We start from the raw sequence: 17311 nt of genomic DNA, 5'->3' as shown, positions 1-17311 counted from the left end.
CTTTTTGCAGTAAAAAATGAAGGGCTGATCCAAAGTCTATTGAAATTACTATGATTTTTGGACCAAAGCCTAAATAATCAGGTAAAGGAGAACATATCTTGTATTTACAATTGCAGCCATCTCCCAGGGGCTATTAAAAAAATTACAAAAACATCCCACATCATACAGAAGCCTATTACTACTAATTTTTCTCACCCATGTGCAAATACCCTAGTCTGCTTCATGAACCTGTAAATCAGTTAAAGGGTTTGGTGCCATTTTTAAAGTCCTTTTTCTCTTATGCAACATAAAAATCTTAAATGAATAAAGGCTTATACCATCAAAGCACAAAATATCTTACAGCATTATAACACAAACAAACAAAAAAATTTACTACCAATAAGATAATTTTATAAAGCTAGATTACATAGGCTCTACTAGAAAGAGGTCAGGTTTTACAGTCTTAAGAGTATTTTAAAAAGTCCAGATTGTTTCCAGTTCTCAGAGGCCTGACTGCCTTTCCTTCCAGACCAAGAATCAGCCTGTATAAGAATAAGTTGCCTGTCTATGGGAAAGTGGGGGGAAAAACACAGAGAATAAAAGGGAATGTTTGATTTGCCAATCATTCCACAAAACACGGGACCCTCAATTTGTGTCAAATGCATTACAGTACTTAAGGCTCATGTTCAAATACAGCATTTCTCTTTACCAAAGCCATGCAAAACACTCAACCAAGCCCTGAGCACCTCCAGTTACTGCCTCAAATCCCATGCAAGCATCTATTCCTATAAACAATTTCAGACATGCAAAAAAATCCATTGACAGTCACAGAACATCCTGCATGCTGGAAGTAGCACCCAAAATTTGTGTTTTCTAGGAGGAAATTATTTAAAGGGATTAGTAAATAGCAACATCTTATGGTCCAAACAATAAAGCAAGCAACTGCTTTATATAAAACAGAAGAATGAAGAAAAAAAATCAGAGCTTCCATAAGATGGAAAAACAAGCAAAAAATTCCATATGCTTTTTTTAAAATACAAACTCTCCCAGTTTTGTTTCTGAAAGTCATGGACACACTCAGTACCCCTAAGGCTCCAAGCCAAGGCTCAGCAGAAGTGTTGGTGGGATGCTACACCTACACCTGACACACACAGCACCATCAGGAGAATTAAAATGCCTCAGATCCTACAGTGCCACAGCCTGCAACACATTCCAAGCTCTGAAAATGAAAAATACAGTTGTCAGGGGTGATCCTCTCAATGAACTTAAATTACCATTTTTCCTGTTATTGCCAAAATTGATAATTAATGTAGGTAATTTTCTTCTGTGTAAGAAAATAGCATCTGAAGTCTAATAGGAGAAATAATTTAGCTTTAATTCTGACAGTTGTTTTGAAACAGTAAAGAGCAAAATTACTGTTGGAATTGGAAAAGAGATTGTTCTTTAGTTGTCCCAAGCCTGGTTCTTTATGCAAGTGTTAATGACATCAAGCAGCATTTTAACTATTTCTAGAAACAAAGTCAATCTAGAAACAAAGCCAAAAGATGCAGATTTTAAAAGAAGATTTTTCACTTCATCTTCTACATTAGAGGCATACGAACTGGAAGAAATTCAGGTTCAAGCACGTCTCTACTAAAAGGGTCATTGTGACCTTCAGTCTCTCCTATAAATAATTTTCCTATGCTGGACAGGCCTGAAAGGATAACTGTTTAGTGTATGAGGGATATTATCCACATGCTCAACCATTTAAATGCTGTTTAAATTACCCACTGCCTTGCAAAACAATGTAATTCTATCAGAAACACCTTAACATGGGATGAATAATTTTATCAAGCAAACATTTTCCTAATAATTATTCTAGGAACAGCATAAACTGAAATTTCTTTCAATTTTTTACTAAGCCTTCCCATGTTAAAAGAAGAAGCTTCTATAAACTCTTACAGGGCTTTAAATGTTATCTCTGGCAGAAATGACACAGAAAAAAAATAAAATCCATATTGATCACATTCACCCTTCATGAGAAATTCAGCAAAACAATTTTATCTTCTCATTTGTGCAAAATTTAACAGGAGCTTAAACAGCTCAAGAAGTTCAATAAATTTAGCTGAATTATCAAAAAACTAAATGCAATCTGCTCCTTCCTTGTTTAAGACCAGAGAAAAAACAGTTTCAAAATGTTTGTGCTGTACAAGCCAAGTGATTAATGCACCATCAGGCTTTATCAGCCTAAAACATCCCCTCACCATGGATATCTGAAGAATGACTTTCCAGTTCCAAGCACTGCATTTCCCACAGTACTTAAAATATATCTTTTTGATTTAGAAGTACTTCTCCACTGTATCTCAATGAACTCTTATTGATAGATGATAGCAGCACTACTGTGTAAGCATGGGATTATTTCTGTTACCTCCAGACCTTTCAGTCTTAATTTAGAAGGCTGAACCTAAGCCTTTATCAATGTCAAAATTCTTGGATAAGAACATGTATCAACTTCTGGAGGTTCACCAGGGGCACGAGGAGGTCAGTGGGAAATTCACATTGCATTGTATCAATCTCTTATTATTTAATCATTGGGCTCCTCTAAAGAACGTCCAATGAGCACCTATCTGTATCATGTCAATTCAGCAGGTGTCCTGTTACTAGCCCAGTGTAGCAGAATTGAGTTAAAGACTTTACAGTAGAATATTTGCCCAAGTACACGTCCTCCTGTCTCCTCCTTGGAAAACGAAAAGTTAAAAAAATATTAATAATTTAAAAAATACTTTTAATCTACTGCTAGAAATTAAAAACATATTTGAGAAAACTTAGAATTGCAAACATTACAACATGAAACACTGATTGTGAGTTTAAACATTTCAGTCTTTTATGAAAACTGTTCATGGCAGAGATGCTAGAAAAGCAAGGTACTTAGTATTAAAGCAGGTTTTTTCTGTGTAGCTCAACCTCAAACTGAATAAAGATCAATTCGTGGCCCCAAAAGTATCTCTAAGAAAAAAGGAAGAAAGTCAGTACCAATATCAGTCAGATATCAGTCAGTCAGAGCAGCCCCAATATCTGTCCAGCATCCAGGGGTGCAAGAAGAAGAGAAACAACTAAAAGCTTTGGTCCATTCTCCTTTCCTCCTTGATAAATCACTCTGGGGGATGACCTTGCAAACGAGGGGCCACGGCTGCTACCTGGGACTGCTCTGCCAGCTGCTGAGCTCGGTGTCACCAGGAGGAGTACAGACCCAGGGCAGTGAGTTTCACCACAGAACTCGCTGGAATAGGATTACAGCCTCTTGGAATGCATTTGGTCCAAATTGAAATGATCTAAAATGTGTTTGCTGCAGAAACCGCGCTGTTACAGATTCCCTGTGAAGGCTGCTATGCTGCACAAGGTGAAGACCTGCTGGCTTCTGTAAGTATGATTTACACACAGAGACCTTTGGCAGGGCTGGGACTGAGGCTGTAACAGAAAACAAGGAAGTCTGTAATTCTTGGTGCACGAAGAAACACGGGCTGCAAACAGCAGCTCCGCTATTTGCTCTGAACAACAAAACCCTGAACAAAAATTGGTAGTTGGTGCTTTTAACAAGTGCCAGTTCCCCATTCAGTTTGCCAATAAACAGAAGTATTTAAAAACACTTTTCAGTTCACTAAGCAGCCTATCACACACAAGTAATGATATAATTACTCGTGCAGATGCTGCTCACACACTCCCAGCCAGCAATTAGCCTAAACAAAAGTATTGTTTGAATAGGATCATGCCTGAATTAGGCAGTACCAGTCCCTCTAAGAGTACTTTTGCCTGAAGTTAAGTGGTTTTCATTTTCTCTTAATCCTTGCCTCCTTTCCATTCCAAATCAGAAACACATTTCACTTGATTACAGAGCTAACTTCCTTACCCAAAAAAAACCCCAACAAAAACATATTCTTTAAAATAGAGACCAAAATTAAACCTGTGAAAAAAAAATAAAGATATATATTAAAAAAGGAGTAGAATTAAAAATATTATGGAACACCTAACATCACCATCAGTTTAATTTTCAGAGAAACACCAAATGATGCTTTTTATCCTCACACAGCCTCACAAACACATGGCTGTAAACTCCTTAAATATGATTATAAACTCATTACAGACATCTGTAGGATTGGTATGGAGTACTACAAACCTGATCTAGTAATTTGTTATTTACACAAGATGTCCTAGCTAGAAGAATGGAAAGACTTGCAGGACTCAAGTCAGTGAAATCAGTGTTATTCTAATATCAGCAAACTGGCTGAATGAGGACTGCAAGGTCAGTCTTCTACATAGCAGAAAAGGAGAGTTTCTAACACAGTGCTGAAATTCCCACAGCCACATATTAGTGGTTGCAATTCTGGTGCTTGGATAAAATTAAGTTTATCAGTTCATTCTCCAAATACACAAATAAAACCACCAAGTGTTCCATAGTGGAATGTTTTCATTATAGGAGAATTCCTGAAATAGTTTGTGGCCACTTGAAAACAGTTTGTTTATTCAAAAAAATCTCTAAATGAAGAGCTAGACATTAAGACTCAAGATGTTAAGCCTTTTTAATAGTTCTGAATGCTTTTTTAGGGTATCCACAAAAACGGTTTGCCAGAGAAAAACACAAGTTTCAGGCTCCTTCTCAAATCAGAGTAGTGAAGCTTTATGTGCATGGGAAGCAAGCGAGCCACTAACTACAAATCTTCCTCCTTTCCAGGGATTAGAGCTTGTCTTCACTGATGTTTTAATTTGCAGCCATGTCCCTTCCATGACTCATCCCCAGGCCTGAAAACGCGTGGCTCCGTTTCTCTGGTGATTGAGATGCAAAAGGGAAGGGAATGAAGAGGCTCAGGCTGGCAGCAGAAGGCAGCAAGCAGCTGACACGCCAAGCCAGAGCAGAGCAGGGAGGATGGCGATCGGCAGCAGGTGGAATGGGGAAGGAGATGAAGGAAATTGTGGAAAATCGGCTGTCAGCCCAGTGGGACACATAAGACAACTTCTGCCCACACAAGAGTTTCCTAGGTGCAATGTGAAAAAACTTACAGAACAGACACAAACAGGTATTGCTGCTGGACTACAAATAAAAAGGTGGAGTAATAGGAGTAAATCAGTTTAGTTCAATATTAATTTTTAAAGTAATTCAGACCCTCGGTTCCACTGCATTCTTTCAAATTAATACTTTAAATGTCATGCTCCTTTTCCTTGTGAAAAAGCAGAAGCCAAGACAGACTATTTCTATTTGTGGAAGACAAGTCTTTAATGAGAATATTTTCCTGATTTTGGCATTCACTTTATAACAAGGCACTTTTCTAGCAAACCCAAAGAAAGACCAGGTATTAAATGAACTGTAGCAGCTGCAGCCTGGATATTACAACTTGCACATCTAGTTGAAAACAGACTGACCAGTTTCTACCTTACCTTGAATACCTAAACACAAGCCTGATGGTGCAGATTTTCGTTAATATTTGTTTAGAAACACTAGATTTCTTTGCCAAGATTGGACTACTTAGAACCATATGTCTAATTCCAGAATCAGGCTATCCTTGTTGTGAGTTTAAACTGGTAAACATCATACAATTTAGAAGAAGCAAGGTCAACTAGAAAGCTAACTGGTCAAGCAAACATTTTCTCTCTTTAAAGATAAACTTATTTTCTTTTTTCCTTCCCCTTTTTTACCCACAACCCCAAGAGAACTCTCAGCCAGCCAGCCAATCAAAGTGGAAATGTACTTCAAACACATTCAGCCCAACCAAGTTTTCACTGCTGTCCTTCTTGGTGGTCCGTCATATGGAATGGTTTTAATACTTGGAAGCAATACCTTAAGTGTCAGAAAACAAGAACATTTTATTTCTGCAAGAAAGCTTTCCAGTACTACTAGTATTTTGGAAAAGAAAAAAATTCCTTGTAGTAGATTAAAAGGTGAAAAGCCAAAAGAAATCAGAAAGAATACTAGGAAATTGCTCCTTATGGCAAGGTTCAACATATATCTCAAACTTGTAGAAAGGGTTGTTACTTGTATATTCATTTAATAATTTAATTTATTTTCAGACATTTATTCAGTTATTTAACTATTTTCATTAATGGTAAGGGGGCCATATTTTTTTAATCTCAGATTTTTTACAGCAGTTGAAGTCTATGGCTATGCATCAAAATCTGTTTGGTACCAAGTTAGGTTTGAATTGCATTGACCCAGTAAAATCTCAGAAATGAAGGATGCAATGCACTGATACAAGATATATGGTCAACAATGCAGAAGCCTTTAGAAAATGTTCAATTTAGACATTTCTACATTTCTGTCCTTTGGGATCCCAGAGAAGTATTTGCTTTGAATCACCTTTTTTCCCTGAAGATACAGCAATAAATGTGTCAAAACTATGATATCCCACTGTATGCAGATACCACCCCAGTGTCAGTATTTAATCAGATCTTTAAAGGTATCTTCCTCTATAATCATAGAAGTGGTAAGAAAGATATTCACTGAATTTTGAAAATATCTAGCCAAAGAATTTCATCTGCATGTAATTTTTAAATACACATAGAGCAACAAAATATGCAAAGAGGTTAGTGCAGTCTTGTACAAAAATGAGAGCACAGTCCTGCCAGATTAAACCAGAACAAAATGTACTATCTTGCATGTACAACATGAATCCATGTGTAATTCTGCTGGGCTAGAGCAGAGTACAGTGTGTTCCTATTAATATTTACTCCTCTTTCATTTCAAACTGTAAGCTTGTCATTTCAGATAGCAAATACTTTTGAATATTTAAGTAACAGCTAGTTCTATTTTACTGAGATTACTTACTAACAAAGGAATGAATGATTCTGATTAAACTGGCTCCCTGCTTGAAAAATATCACACACAACAGCCAAAGAAAACCCCTTGAAACATTCCTGTGTTTGGAGGATGTAAGGAAACTAATCTTGGATCATGACGATGATGATGCTGCTATGTAAAAATATTATCCATCTCTCACTGGAAATTAACTGGCCTGGAGAAAAAGAACAGCACAAGGGGGAAAAGGGCACATTGGGAAGATAGGGATAGATGGTTTTCCTGCAAGTGTCTCAAGATTGCCTAGCCAAAAGAACAGAGGTTGTAAGTGCACAAGGTTATTTCAATTTGCCAATCTTCAGGTGTAATTTGGGATGCACAGGAACACCAGGACCCTGTAGGGATGCCCAGAGGACAATTCTGGGCATCAGGGAAAAGGAAGGAATGTATTTCCCAAAGGCCAGCAGCCCTTCACAGTAGGGCAAGATAGAATATTAATTGCTAAAATTAAATTAAGGAATTAAGGTGTGAGAAGATGCTGTGTATTCTTAATTTATGTGGTAACCTTCCAGTACTGATTCCACTTCTGTGTTGGATAGGTTAAAATAGACTTTCAATGTATATATATTTCTCTCTTTTTATTCACCTCACATTTATCATGTATCAAACATATCCATTCCAGCTTATAAAAATTCAAGAGATAACCCAAGGAAGGATTTTCGCCCTCTGGTTTTAAGACTTCCATCCATTCATACCATAAATGTCAAAAGAAAGAGTTGAATGAAGCACAGAAAAAAAAAAAATCTAGTTTTCTTACCCAGTTTGACCATGATACAATGGAGTTTTGTATTAGCATTTCAGCAAAAGTATAATTGTAACTGTGTATTATTACAAACCTATGGTTCGTTTCCTAGAAAATCAAGGAAAATCTTTTTATTCACCAGAGAAATCCTTGTATACTTGCAGGAAGGTAAAGCTAGAGATACAGATCAGCTCCCATCTGCATTCAATGTATTTGTAACTTTCAATATATAATGCTTAGGGACTGAATTTTCTTCAAAAGAAACTACTACTAATACAGTTGCTTTTACTTTTAACATTTTGATGTTTCAGCACCACTTTCAGTTCCAGGAATTCAAACTAAATTTCATACTGCTAAGTGTCTGGGAAGAGCAGGCTTCAAAACTAAATCACATTTATGAAAGAACAGAAGCTGGCCATAACCTAGATCCAATTCAGATCTCAATGGAATTAATGGAAAACTTTCCAGCAAATGGAATTCTTTCCATCAAATGGAATTGGGCTTTGAACTGGCTTCTGCATAGAGCTATGCTGGTATTTGAGGCTTTTTCAAGGGGATTCATTTTGTTTGTTTTTTAATCAGCTATATTATTCACATATTCCAAACAGTCTAGTCAAAGACTCAGACTAAGCCTCTGTTATATTTGATTTATCATCTTCTCAAGAACGTGCTCCATTAAATGGAAACTATTCTGATCAAAGTGTATAACCTTTATAGTGTTTTTCAACTACTGTCATTAAATGCAGCCTGAGTTGCAGCTGCATTTTACTGTCCTGTAAGTTATTGCTTTCCCAGGTGTTTAGTCCAAGGAAGGTCTTATCCAAGAACCTTTTCTGTTGATAATCAAGACCCTCTAGGGAAGCAAAAGTATGAATTTTTGTAAACATTTAAACTAAATTCAAACAGTTCACAGCGGCTCAGCATGCTTTCTATGGTAGCTTTTCTGCTTCCTTTTGTCTGTCTGAAAACATTGTCAGATTAAAGCTCAAATAAACTCACCTCAGTTCCCTCTTTTAGGATAGTGATGAGCAAACTGTTTTCTTCAAGCAGCTCCTGCAAGGAGCCCATCTTCCAAAATACATCTGCCCATCACTGACAGAACCACACCTTGGGATGCAGGGCAAGGCTCTTCTCTCACTTCCACAGGGAATGTTTCCTAACAAACTCCCTCCTCTTACATTGAGAAATGTACTCTAAGTGTCTATGAATGTAATTCAGAGAGTTTTGATGTGAAATTCAACTGACTCCTGGAACACATTGTGTTATGAGTAAATTTCCACAGCACGCCACACATTTCCTAGGTTTACTTCAGATCTTTTGCCAAGACTAACAGCATTTCTTTCATGTTGCTTTCTTTACATTTATATCTATATTCCATGTTTAACATAATGTTTCTATGAGTCTGGAGAAAGCATTAAAAATTTTTAACCTTAAAAAAAATAATTTGTTTCTTTCTAAACACTGTTCCATCCATTATTCCCATTTGTTTCTTTATAATTGGCCCAACCTTCCCTTACAAAAACTTCATAAACTAATACAATATTCTGACTTTTCACAAGCTGGCAAGTGAAAAATCTGCCTAACACTTAGTTTTCCATTAAATAAAATTAGTCAAACAATTCACAGAAAGGGCAATCAGTTCTAATTCTACATATTCTGCAGATGTAACTATAAATATCAAAACATCACTAAAATAGTGCTGCTTTTGTCTCCATTACCTCCTATTAATATTTTATAAAAGTGGTTGCACTTATTTATGAAACTGAGTGCGTTAATTTGGATTTCGTATAGTGTGTTATCATTCAACTTGCTATCAATTTGATGCGCCTCCAAAAGATAAGACTCGCTCTCAATCTTACTCTGTTCCACAGTAACATCTGATATCAGAGTCCCATGAGCCAATCCACCTCTATAATTTTCACACGTGGCACACTGACCTGGTCATCGTAACGGTAAGTGAGGAACTGCTCCCCCGTGGTGTCCTCAAGAAAACTCCCCTGTGGAGAAAGTGCAAACTCAGGCAGGAAGTATGCACCTTGGGACTGCTCTGCTCTTGTCTGCAAGGAAATCAGAGAGGTCACGTTACACCTACTACAAACACAAGTAATTTTTTTAAAAGACTATGCATATAATTACAAAATCTAGACATGAACTTCTGGAGGGAAAAATAGAAAGTGTTGTGTTTTAAGGCATGGTATTTCTGGGTGGATATTTTGCTGTGATGGAGACATGCAAAATACATACAGAGGTTTAAACCAAGATGCCTCGATTGCAGAAAAATCTACTAAACCAAAGGAGATCATCTCTGGCTTATCAAAAATCACTGCTCAAAGACATTCAAAAAGCAATGTTACACTTTCTTTTTCCTCAGACACTTCACTACAGAAGTAGCTACTGCAGGTAACTGGCTTTTGGTTAAATGCAACATATTTTATTTTTACAGGGAGAAACAAAGACAGAATGATATCACGAGGGCTCATCTAGTCCAATAGCAAGCCATTACACTGAATTATTTTCCTATCTTGCAGGAAGATATTACTGCAAGGAAGAAATAGGAATGACTGGAGCTAGCACAGGCAGTGCTCCATATTAGTTCAGGACACTATTCACAACCAGGGAAGAGCATTTGAGAACAGGCTGGGAAAGGAAAAAGGGCTCATTTCAAGCTACAGAGGAGTTAATTCTGTCAGAATCATAGCTGGCACCTCCAGCTGGGCTGTCTGACACCTGTCTGATTGGAGAAACAGCTTTAGCTTGGAGCATCTGTGCCTGGTGAGACATCACAGCACACCTGAGGCTGCTCAGCACACCCAGCCCGGGCTGGGCCAGCAGCATCTCCCTGCACTGGAGGTCTCCAGCAGCCCAGATATGCAGCAAATGTTATTCACAGACTTTCCTGCCCTTACTCCTCCTGCATTTAACACTGCCAACTGGTTTGTATACTAGAGAAAATAAGCAATCATCTTTTGAATGCAGAATGAATATTGAGTCCAGCTGTGTAATGAGGACAGGGCAAGGAGATGAGCATTCCCTTCCTAAAGGTAGAAACCTTTCAGGGAAGAAAAAAAGGCCTGAAATGTGCAAGTTACTGCTGGACATTTACCCATGAATAAACTTAATAAATAGGGGTGTAATTAAACAGTATATTTTGACATTTACACAGCAATTTCACATGAAAGCTGGCAGCTGCCATCACCCAGTTTCTAGACTCTTGGCTAGAACTGTACCAAATATAGGTGCCAGCTAACAGGAGATTCCTAAAGCAATCACAATTTAAAGCAGTTTGTGGTGGAAAATGAAGCTAAGACCCACTGCACTTTCTCTCTTGCAGTAAGTTCACCTTCTGAAGCTCACAAGTTATCTCATAAAAAGCAGACGGCATGTCATTTGCAGGATGGTCTGGAGAAGCTTACAGGGCTTTTGCTGACTCTGTTGAGAGCTGTCAGCATCTCGGACTGCAAACCCCATCAGTCATGACAGCATCAGATTAACATACTTGGTTGAAATCAAGCAGTCTTCATGTAAACTAGAAATAGCTTGCAAAGGACATGTCTAGACTGGGGTAAAGGTCACATTTCAGCAAGCAAGACTGAACAAGACTGTAAAGAGGATTTTTTCATCAGTCCTACATAAGAGTAATTCATATTCACACCATATTATCCTTAAATTTCTATAAAGCTTATTACAGCAGAGATCTCCTTTTTACTCTTCAGCCAACTGCCCTCATTGATGCACAATTAAGTAATAAAATATGGAGAACAAATCCACGTTTGGTAACAACAGTTCCCCATAAGGCCACCAGAAGAGGCCTGCAGTGCTGCCTGCTGCAGAGCCTGAGCTGATGCAAGCCCAGACACGAGAGGGGCTGACATAATCTGGCATCCTTCCCCTGTCACAGATCTCTGCGAGGGAACACGGCAGTGATGTCATCCCGGGATTTCAGCACCGGGCTAATGAAGAGAGAGAGGCATTCTAAACCTCAAGTGGCCTGGCTTAAAGTACTTAGCATTTCTGCCTCGGTTTTGCCAGGTGTAAAACAATTACAACACCTACTGACCTATCTTAACAGTGCATTGTTTAGTTTATATCTGCAGAACACTTTGGAAAATAATCCTGTTAAGTGCTAGTGATTAACAACAATACTTTTGGAAGATTTTCCTAATTTACAGGCAGGAGAGAATCAAAATTACCCCACTATATCTCTTAGCTATTGGATATATCACACTGTTGCCTAATCTCTCATAAACAAATTTGTCAGTAGGACACAGAGCAGTAAACTTGTTTGCATGTCTCATCTTTGTAGTTTAAACATTTAAAATATAAAGTCTTTGGACACTAATCAGTATTATGCTTTGAATATAAAACATGCCAATCTTTGAAGCTGAAATAGCAATTTGAAAAGCATAACAAGAAAAACTAGGGGTTTCTAACACACATTCCATTTTCTTGTGAAAAGCTCATGAGCAGTTAGGCACTTGAGGAGAAGAGGAATGCTTGCTAGATTCAGGCAAGCAAAATCTGGATTCCAAGCATGGAAAATTCAGTGTAAAATGCAGATATTTTATAAGGTTACACAGGAGGTTACAATGGAAACTGATTGTCAGCTGCAGCAATAGGTACTGCTACCTGTCTGGTATAAGTCAAGTGGGAAAGAATGCAGCCAAGCAATTAATTAAAAACAAACAATCAAAAAAAAAACACTAAGAACACACTATCAGCTGTCATAGCAAACTGATGTTGAAACCAATGACTTGCATCTGATAAACAACCCAAACTGAAAAGTTAATTTTTAAAAAAATCAAATCTTCAAATGTTCAAAGAACTCTTTTTTTTATCCACTCACCAAAGCAGCAGAAAAACATTTTTAGCACCTAGATGCAGGCACCTCCAAAGAGGCTGCATGTTCCCAATGCACTTTCATTCATACATTGTACTGAACACAAAATAGAATGTTTCCACTTAGTCCATTTTATTCCCCACTGAGGAATCCACCAATGCTCCTTATGAGGCTTTTATATTTCTATGGGCACTTTGGCTTAAACATAATTCAAATTTCAACAGTCTGTGGGTTTATAGTATATTTGAGATCATCTCTGAATGACTTAGCTAATCTGATATAAATTCATGTTTTAAAGTAAAGACTATAAGTGCAAGTTTCAGAAAACAATTACATTTCATGCTAGTGCTTTAGGTCTGTTTAATGGCCAGTTTAATCTCAACAGCTTTAAATTATATGTGTCAAGTTACAAGTACACTTAAGATTTAAAGCAGGCATTTTAAACCAGATTTTATGATCTTAAGCATATGAAGACAGTAGAGGGTGATAACATAGCCAAAGCAGATATAATACTAATCACTACATAAAATTCACTGACATTAATATATCATGCAGCAAGGAAGTATATATTACCTACTGACAAAAAAAATAAATATAAAAATTGGAAACAGAACAGTGTTTGAAAATCTTCCTGGTCCATTAGGACATGTAACTTATTAGTCAGAAACTGAAAAAATAAAGCCTTCCATGCTACATCTTTCCAGCTATGTGATCAAGGAGAGTTGTCCTGATCAGCAGAAGGGGGAAGTGTGAAAGGCACTGGGTTTATTCCAGCCTTTATTATGCTGGAGCACAGCTTTGATGCCAGCTGTGATTGCTGCCTCACTCACCACTCCCCACCTGAGTGCTGAAAGACCAAATTACTCTTCCACTTTCAACTGCACAAGACACAAAGAGCTGCCTGTATCCAAGCTCTGGCTTTTAGATCTCCTTCCACCAAGAGCTGCATGTTGCCTCTGCTGCTGCAGAGTTTCCTTGCTCTGTAGAACACTGACTAGAAGCTGCTGGAGTTGAGGATTTGAGGATTTTATTTTATTTTTGAGAGTCAGAGGAATGGTCGCTGAGTGCTTCCCAGCCAAAGCTGCCATTAGCAAGGCTGGGAAGGACTGAGCTCCCAGTGACTGAGCAGGAGGTGCTGCTGGGGCACAACTTCTGGTTTGTGTGACCCAAAATGAATCCCTGTGGCACATTCTGAAACCACCACACGATGCAAAGTACTGCTCTTGAACTGCTCTTTATTTCCTTAAGACCCAGGATTCATGTTAGCTATTTTCATCCCGCTTACTTAAAATTATCAAATCACTAAACTGTAGAGTTTTCCATTACTAAAAATTATAAATATTAATCATTGGTCATTCCCTTCAAGTCAGAGAGTAATAATTTCATCCAAGGATTTGAACTGCCATTGTAATTTCTGATAAATTAAAAATCTGGTTTAGTCTACAGTTCTTGGAGATAATTTGATACTAAGGCCAAGACAAAGCTCAACCAAACCTCATAATGGCATGCTACTTAATCACAGCCACAAGGAGACTTGAAAGGAATTGTTCCATGTTTACATGTAGACAGCAGCAGCTTTAGAAAGAGAGCTTTCTATTAAATCTGAGCTGTGAAGGTCAAGAAAATGAGAAAACAGGTGTAATAGCTCAAAGAAATTATCTGAACATAATTAGAAATAAAACATTAATATTTCAGGTACAGAGGAATTTTTAATTTTAGATTTTCTTGGCGCCAATGACCACATACAGAGAAAAGTAAGAACTCTTCCTTTTATGTACCCTTAATACATATAAACATTACCTACACTCAAATCAGTCATTCCATAATTAGGCCTGTGTCCTTGCTAAAATTGGGAGCATAAGGAGAGAAAACTGAAGTAATGCAGAGGAAAGCTTCAAAATTATCTATTCCAAATGCTGAAAATTACAAATGCCATGTTCTTCCTGAAACTGCATCAATATCTTACTTTTAAAAAGAAACACAGACAAAAGATAAAAGGTCCAATCAACAAAAGCTTTACAGTTATGCACAAGTGCACTACCCTGCCCAAAGTAAATTCTGTAAAGAAAAGAGAAATACAGTGAAGGCAGTTTGCTTTCCATAGTTTTGTGGCTCTTTTATTAGTTCTTGTTGGAAGTGGAAAATGGGCAGCATTCATTTCCAAAATCATTGTTTTAGGGGGGAAAAAAAGACAAGAAAAGCAAAATGAGAAAAATTATCTGCATTCTTAATGACTTGTAAATACATGTTTGTCAGATTAATATGCACAGCAAGTCCAATCATATACCAAAATGTGTGTATTCCCATTTAATTCAAGTTAAATATGTGTCTCCTGAGCTGCTGCAGCATTTGATTTATGCCCCAGGGAAGTAATATACCAGCTAAGTAGCAGTTTAGTTTAATGGATTTTCAAGGACTCCAATACAAAAATGTTAGATTGAGCACTGCACTGCAGCTTCACCACAACATGAAAAAGTGTATTTCCAGATAAACAATGTCACACTAACAGTTCAGAACCTCAGCTATCTCCAGAGCAAGCAATCCTGATGAATAAATATCTAGTAAGGGTCAGATTAGCTTTGGTCATGGCCAAGATCTACAGAAACAGCTTCCTGATGCTAGACACTCTGAAACATTTAAAGACCCTGCAAGGGAACTGAGTTTCCACAGCAGCTGCCAGCAGCTCAGCATTTCTGCAGACCAGGCCAATTATTTAATTATTAATATTAAACTAAGAGGCCAGCATTTCAAATCAGAATTAAAGTATAAATGTCATTTCTGCTAGAAAAATGAAAGAGGACTTGGCTGAACTGAAGTCAAGCACTTCTTCATAGAAGAATCCTGAAAGAAAATTTGGCTGTCAGATTTCATCAGGGAAGTCACAACTGAGAATCTGAAACACTGAGTCTAAAGCTCTGCTGGGGACTGAACTAGAGTGGGAGACTCAGGGATTGTTCTTCCATGTTCATTCCATATTAAAAACAGACTTAAGACATGTCTGATTAAACCCAAATCTAATGATTTTTTCCTCTCATCTCTCATTCTAGGCCTGCTTGAACATGAAGAAATAAAACAAGCTTGGAAAAATGTGCCTCTGAGTTGAAGATACATATAAAGATAAGCAAAAGACAATTCTTAAGTATTTTGGATAAGCCACCACTTTTCCAACACAGTAAAACACTGCCAGCAAGCAACTCAGAAACTGATAGTTCAGCTATTGTTTGAAGTGCCTATCACTGAAAATGAACCTAAGCTGTAGCTGTAATCATATTCACAGCTGCAAGGAAGCCACTGCCTGCATCACCTCTGCTGCTCGAACCACCCTGCGCCCGCCGGAGCGCTCGGAGCCGTTCCAGGGCTGGAATGGGTTTGAGATCACGTCACCAGAGCTAAAGTGCTCAGCCCAAACCTCTCTGCAGGCTCTCAGTTTGTGCAGCTTCAAGCCAGCACTGAAACAGCAAGAACAATGGAGAGCATTTAGCTTTTTAATTAAGATCCTGTCTTTCAGTCTTTTCAAAAGGACATTTTTACCACCATGTTTCTTGATTAAATGTAAATACATTTTCTTTGGCATAGCTTGGGCTGCAGGCTGAGATCAACACATTCTGCAATCTTTTTCTGCACCCTCTAAAATTTATACTAGTGATTAAGCTTTTGGATATTTATCAACAATTACTTATGTTTTCTCTTGTTATTGTCTGGCTAAAAGATTAAACATTTCACTGAAAGGCTGCAGCAGTATTTAGCCAAAACTTCATTTATTTTCAAAACCCAGCTTAAATATCAACTTCACTTCATATTTTTAAAAGAAATATTTCTAAAAGAAATATGAACCCTGAAATTTTCCTACTTCCAGTGAAGCTTCTTCTAAAGTCTGTGTTAGGCAGACTGCCTTCTTTCCAAAGAATTGATCAGATGTGCCTAAAATTTGCTCTAAAAAGAGCAGCACCAGCAACTGAAGGTGCTCCCAGTGATATCAGTGGCAAAGTTCTCAGGGACCCTCCCACAGAACCAGGACCCAAATCCAGCTGCAGCAGGACAGCATCCCTTGCAACACAACAATCGTAGGTCTGTGAGCAGCACTGCTTGCTCAGGTCTCCCTAGTTTTGTATAAATAAGAGCCAAGGGGGAAAATTCAGCACCCAGAGAAGATAACCTTAAAAGCAGTTCACTTCCAATTACTGTCAGAAAGTTAGTGACTGTGGATCAGATCCTGCTTTCAAAATATGCAATACCCAATTATTTCTCCAAGTCTTTAGCTTAGCTTTGGGGAATGGGTAAGGGGCACAGGTATGTTTAAATCCAAGAGAAAAGAAATTTTATAGCATCTAGATAAAACAATCTACACTGATGAGTGAAGATTCCAACTGCATGTTGCCCAAAGCTTGTGCTTTGAGGGCATGGAAATAGTTGGAGGATGTTTTCAGCCTTTTTTGTTTAAGATTGAATCCCCTTTATCAACTCTCCTCTGTGATGAAACAGTGAAAGGAAGGAATATCTGGAAATGAGACAGAAAATAGCATTTCACTTAAACCCCTTCTAAAAATCGTGCAAGACAGATTAAAGACAGTTTGACAGGACAAAAAAATAAAATAAAACAATAATAATAATGATTAAAAATGCACAAAACAAGGGATGCCCAGTGCAACTGCTCTGTATTTGCTGACTGATGCCCAGCCAGTCACTGAGTATTAGCCACCCATCCCTGGCTAATTTTCCACAGTTTTATTGTTTAGTTTGTTCCCACCCAGCATGGGATACCCCAGTGGCCACTTGGACTCCCCTGGCTGTGCCCCCTCCCAGTTTCTTGTGCAGCCTCCGGGCTGGCAGGACAGTGTAAGAAGATGGCAAGTCCTCAGCTTAGTGAAAGCACTGCTCAGCAGCAACCAAAACACCATTATTCTCATCCTAAATCCATAATACAGCACTA

At 37.9% G+C, this 17311-nt stretch overlaps 1 protein-coding gene across 4 annotated transcripts in view; it reads right to left on the bottom strand.

Annotated features, from left to right (window-relative positions):
• The window catches only part of ADAMTSL3 (ADAMTS like 3), a 170126-nt gene that overhangs the window by 131205 nt on the left and 21610 nt on the right, over positions 1–17311 (bottom strand). For all 4 annotated transcript variants that reach the window (XR_010029627.1, XM_063169807.1, XM_063169804.1 and 1 more), the window contains exon 3: positions 9482–9601. Coding sequence is in view for 3 of the 4 variants with exons in the window: in XM_063169807.1 (XP_063025877.1) it covers positions 9482–9601 (120 nt within the window). In the remaining variant the exon portion in view is untranslated. The remainder of the gene's footprint in view (positions 1–9481; positions 9602–17311) is intronic.

This window comes from Melospiza melodia, chromosome 15 (assembly GCF_035770615.1).
Source record: "Melospiza melodia melodia isolate bMelMel2 chromosome 15, bMelMel2.pri, whole genome shotgun sequence".
Taxonomy (NCBI): domain Eukaryota; kingdom Metazoa; phylum Chordata; class Aves; order Passeriformes; family Passerellidae; genus Melospiza; species Melospiza melodia.
This window is presented reverse-complemented; position numbering and strand designations above follow the sequence as displayed.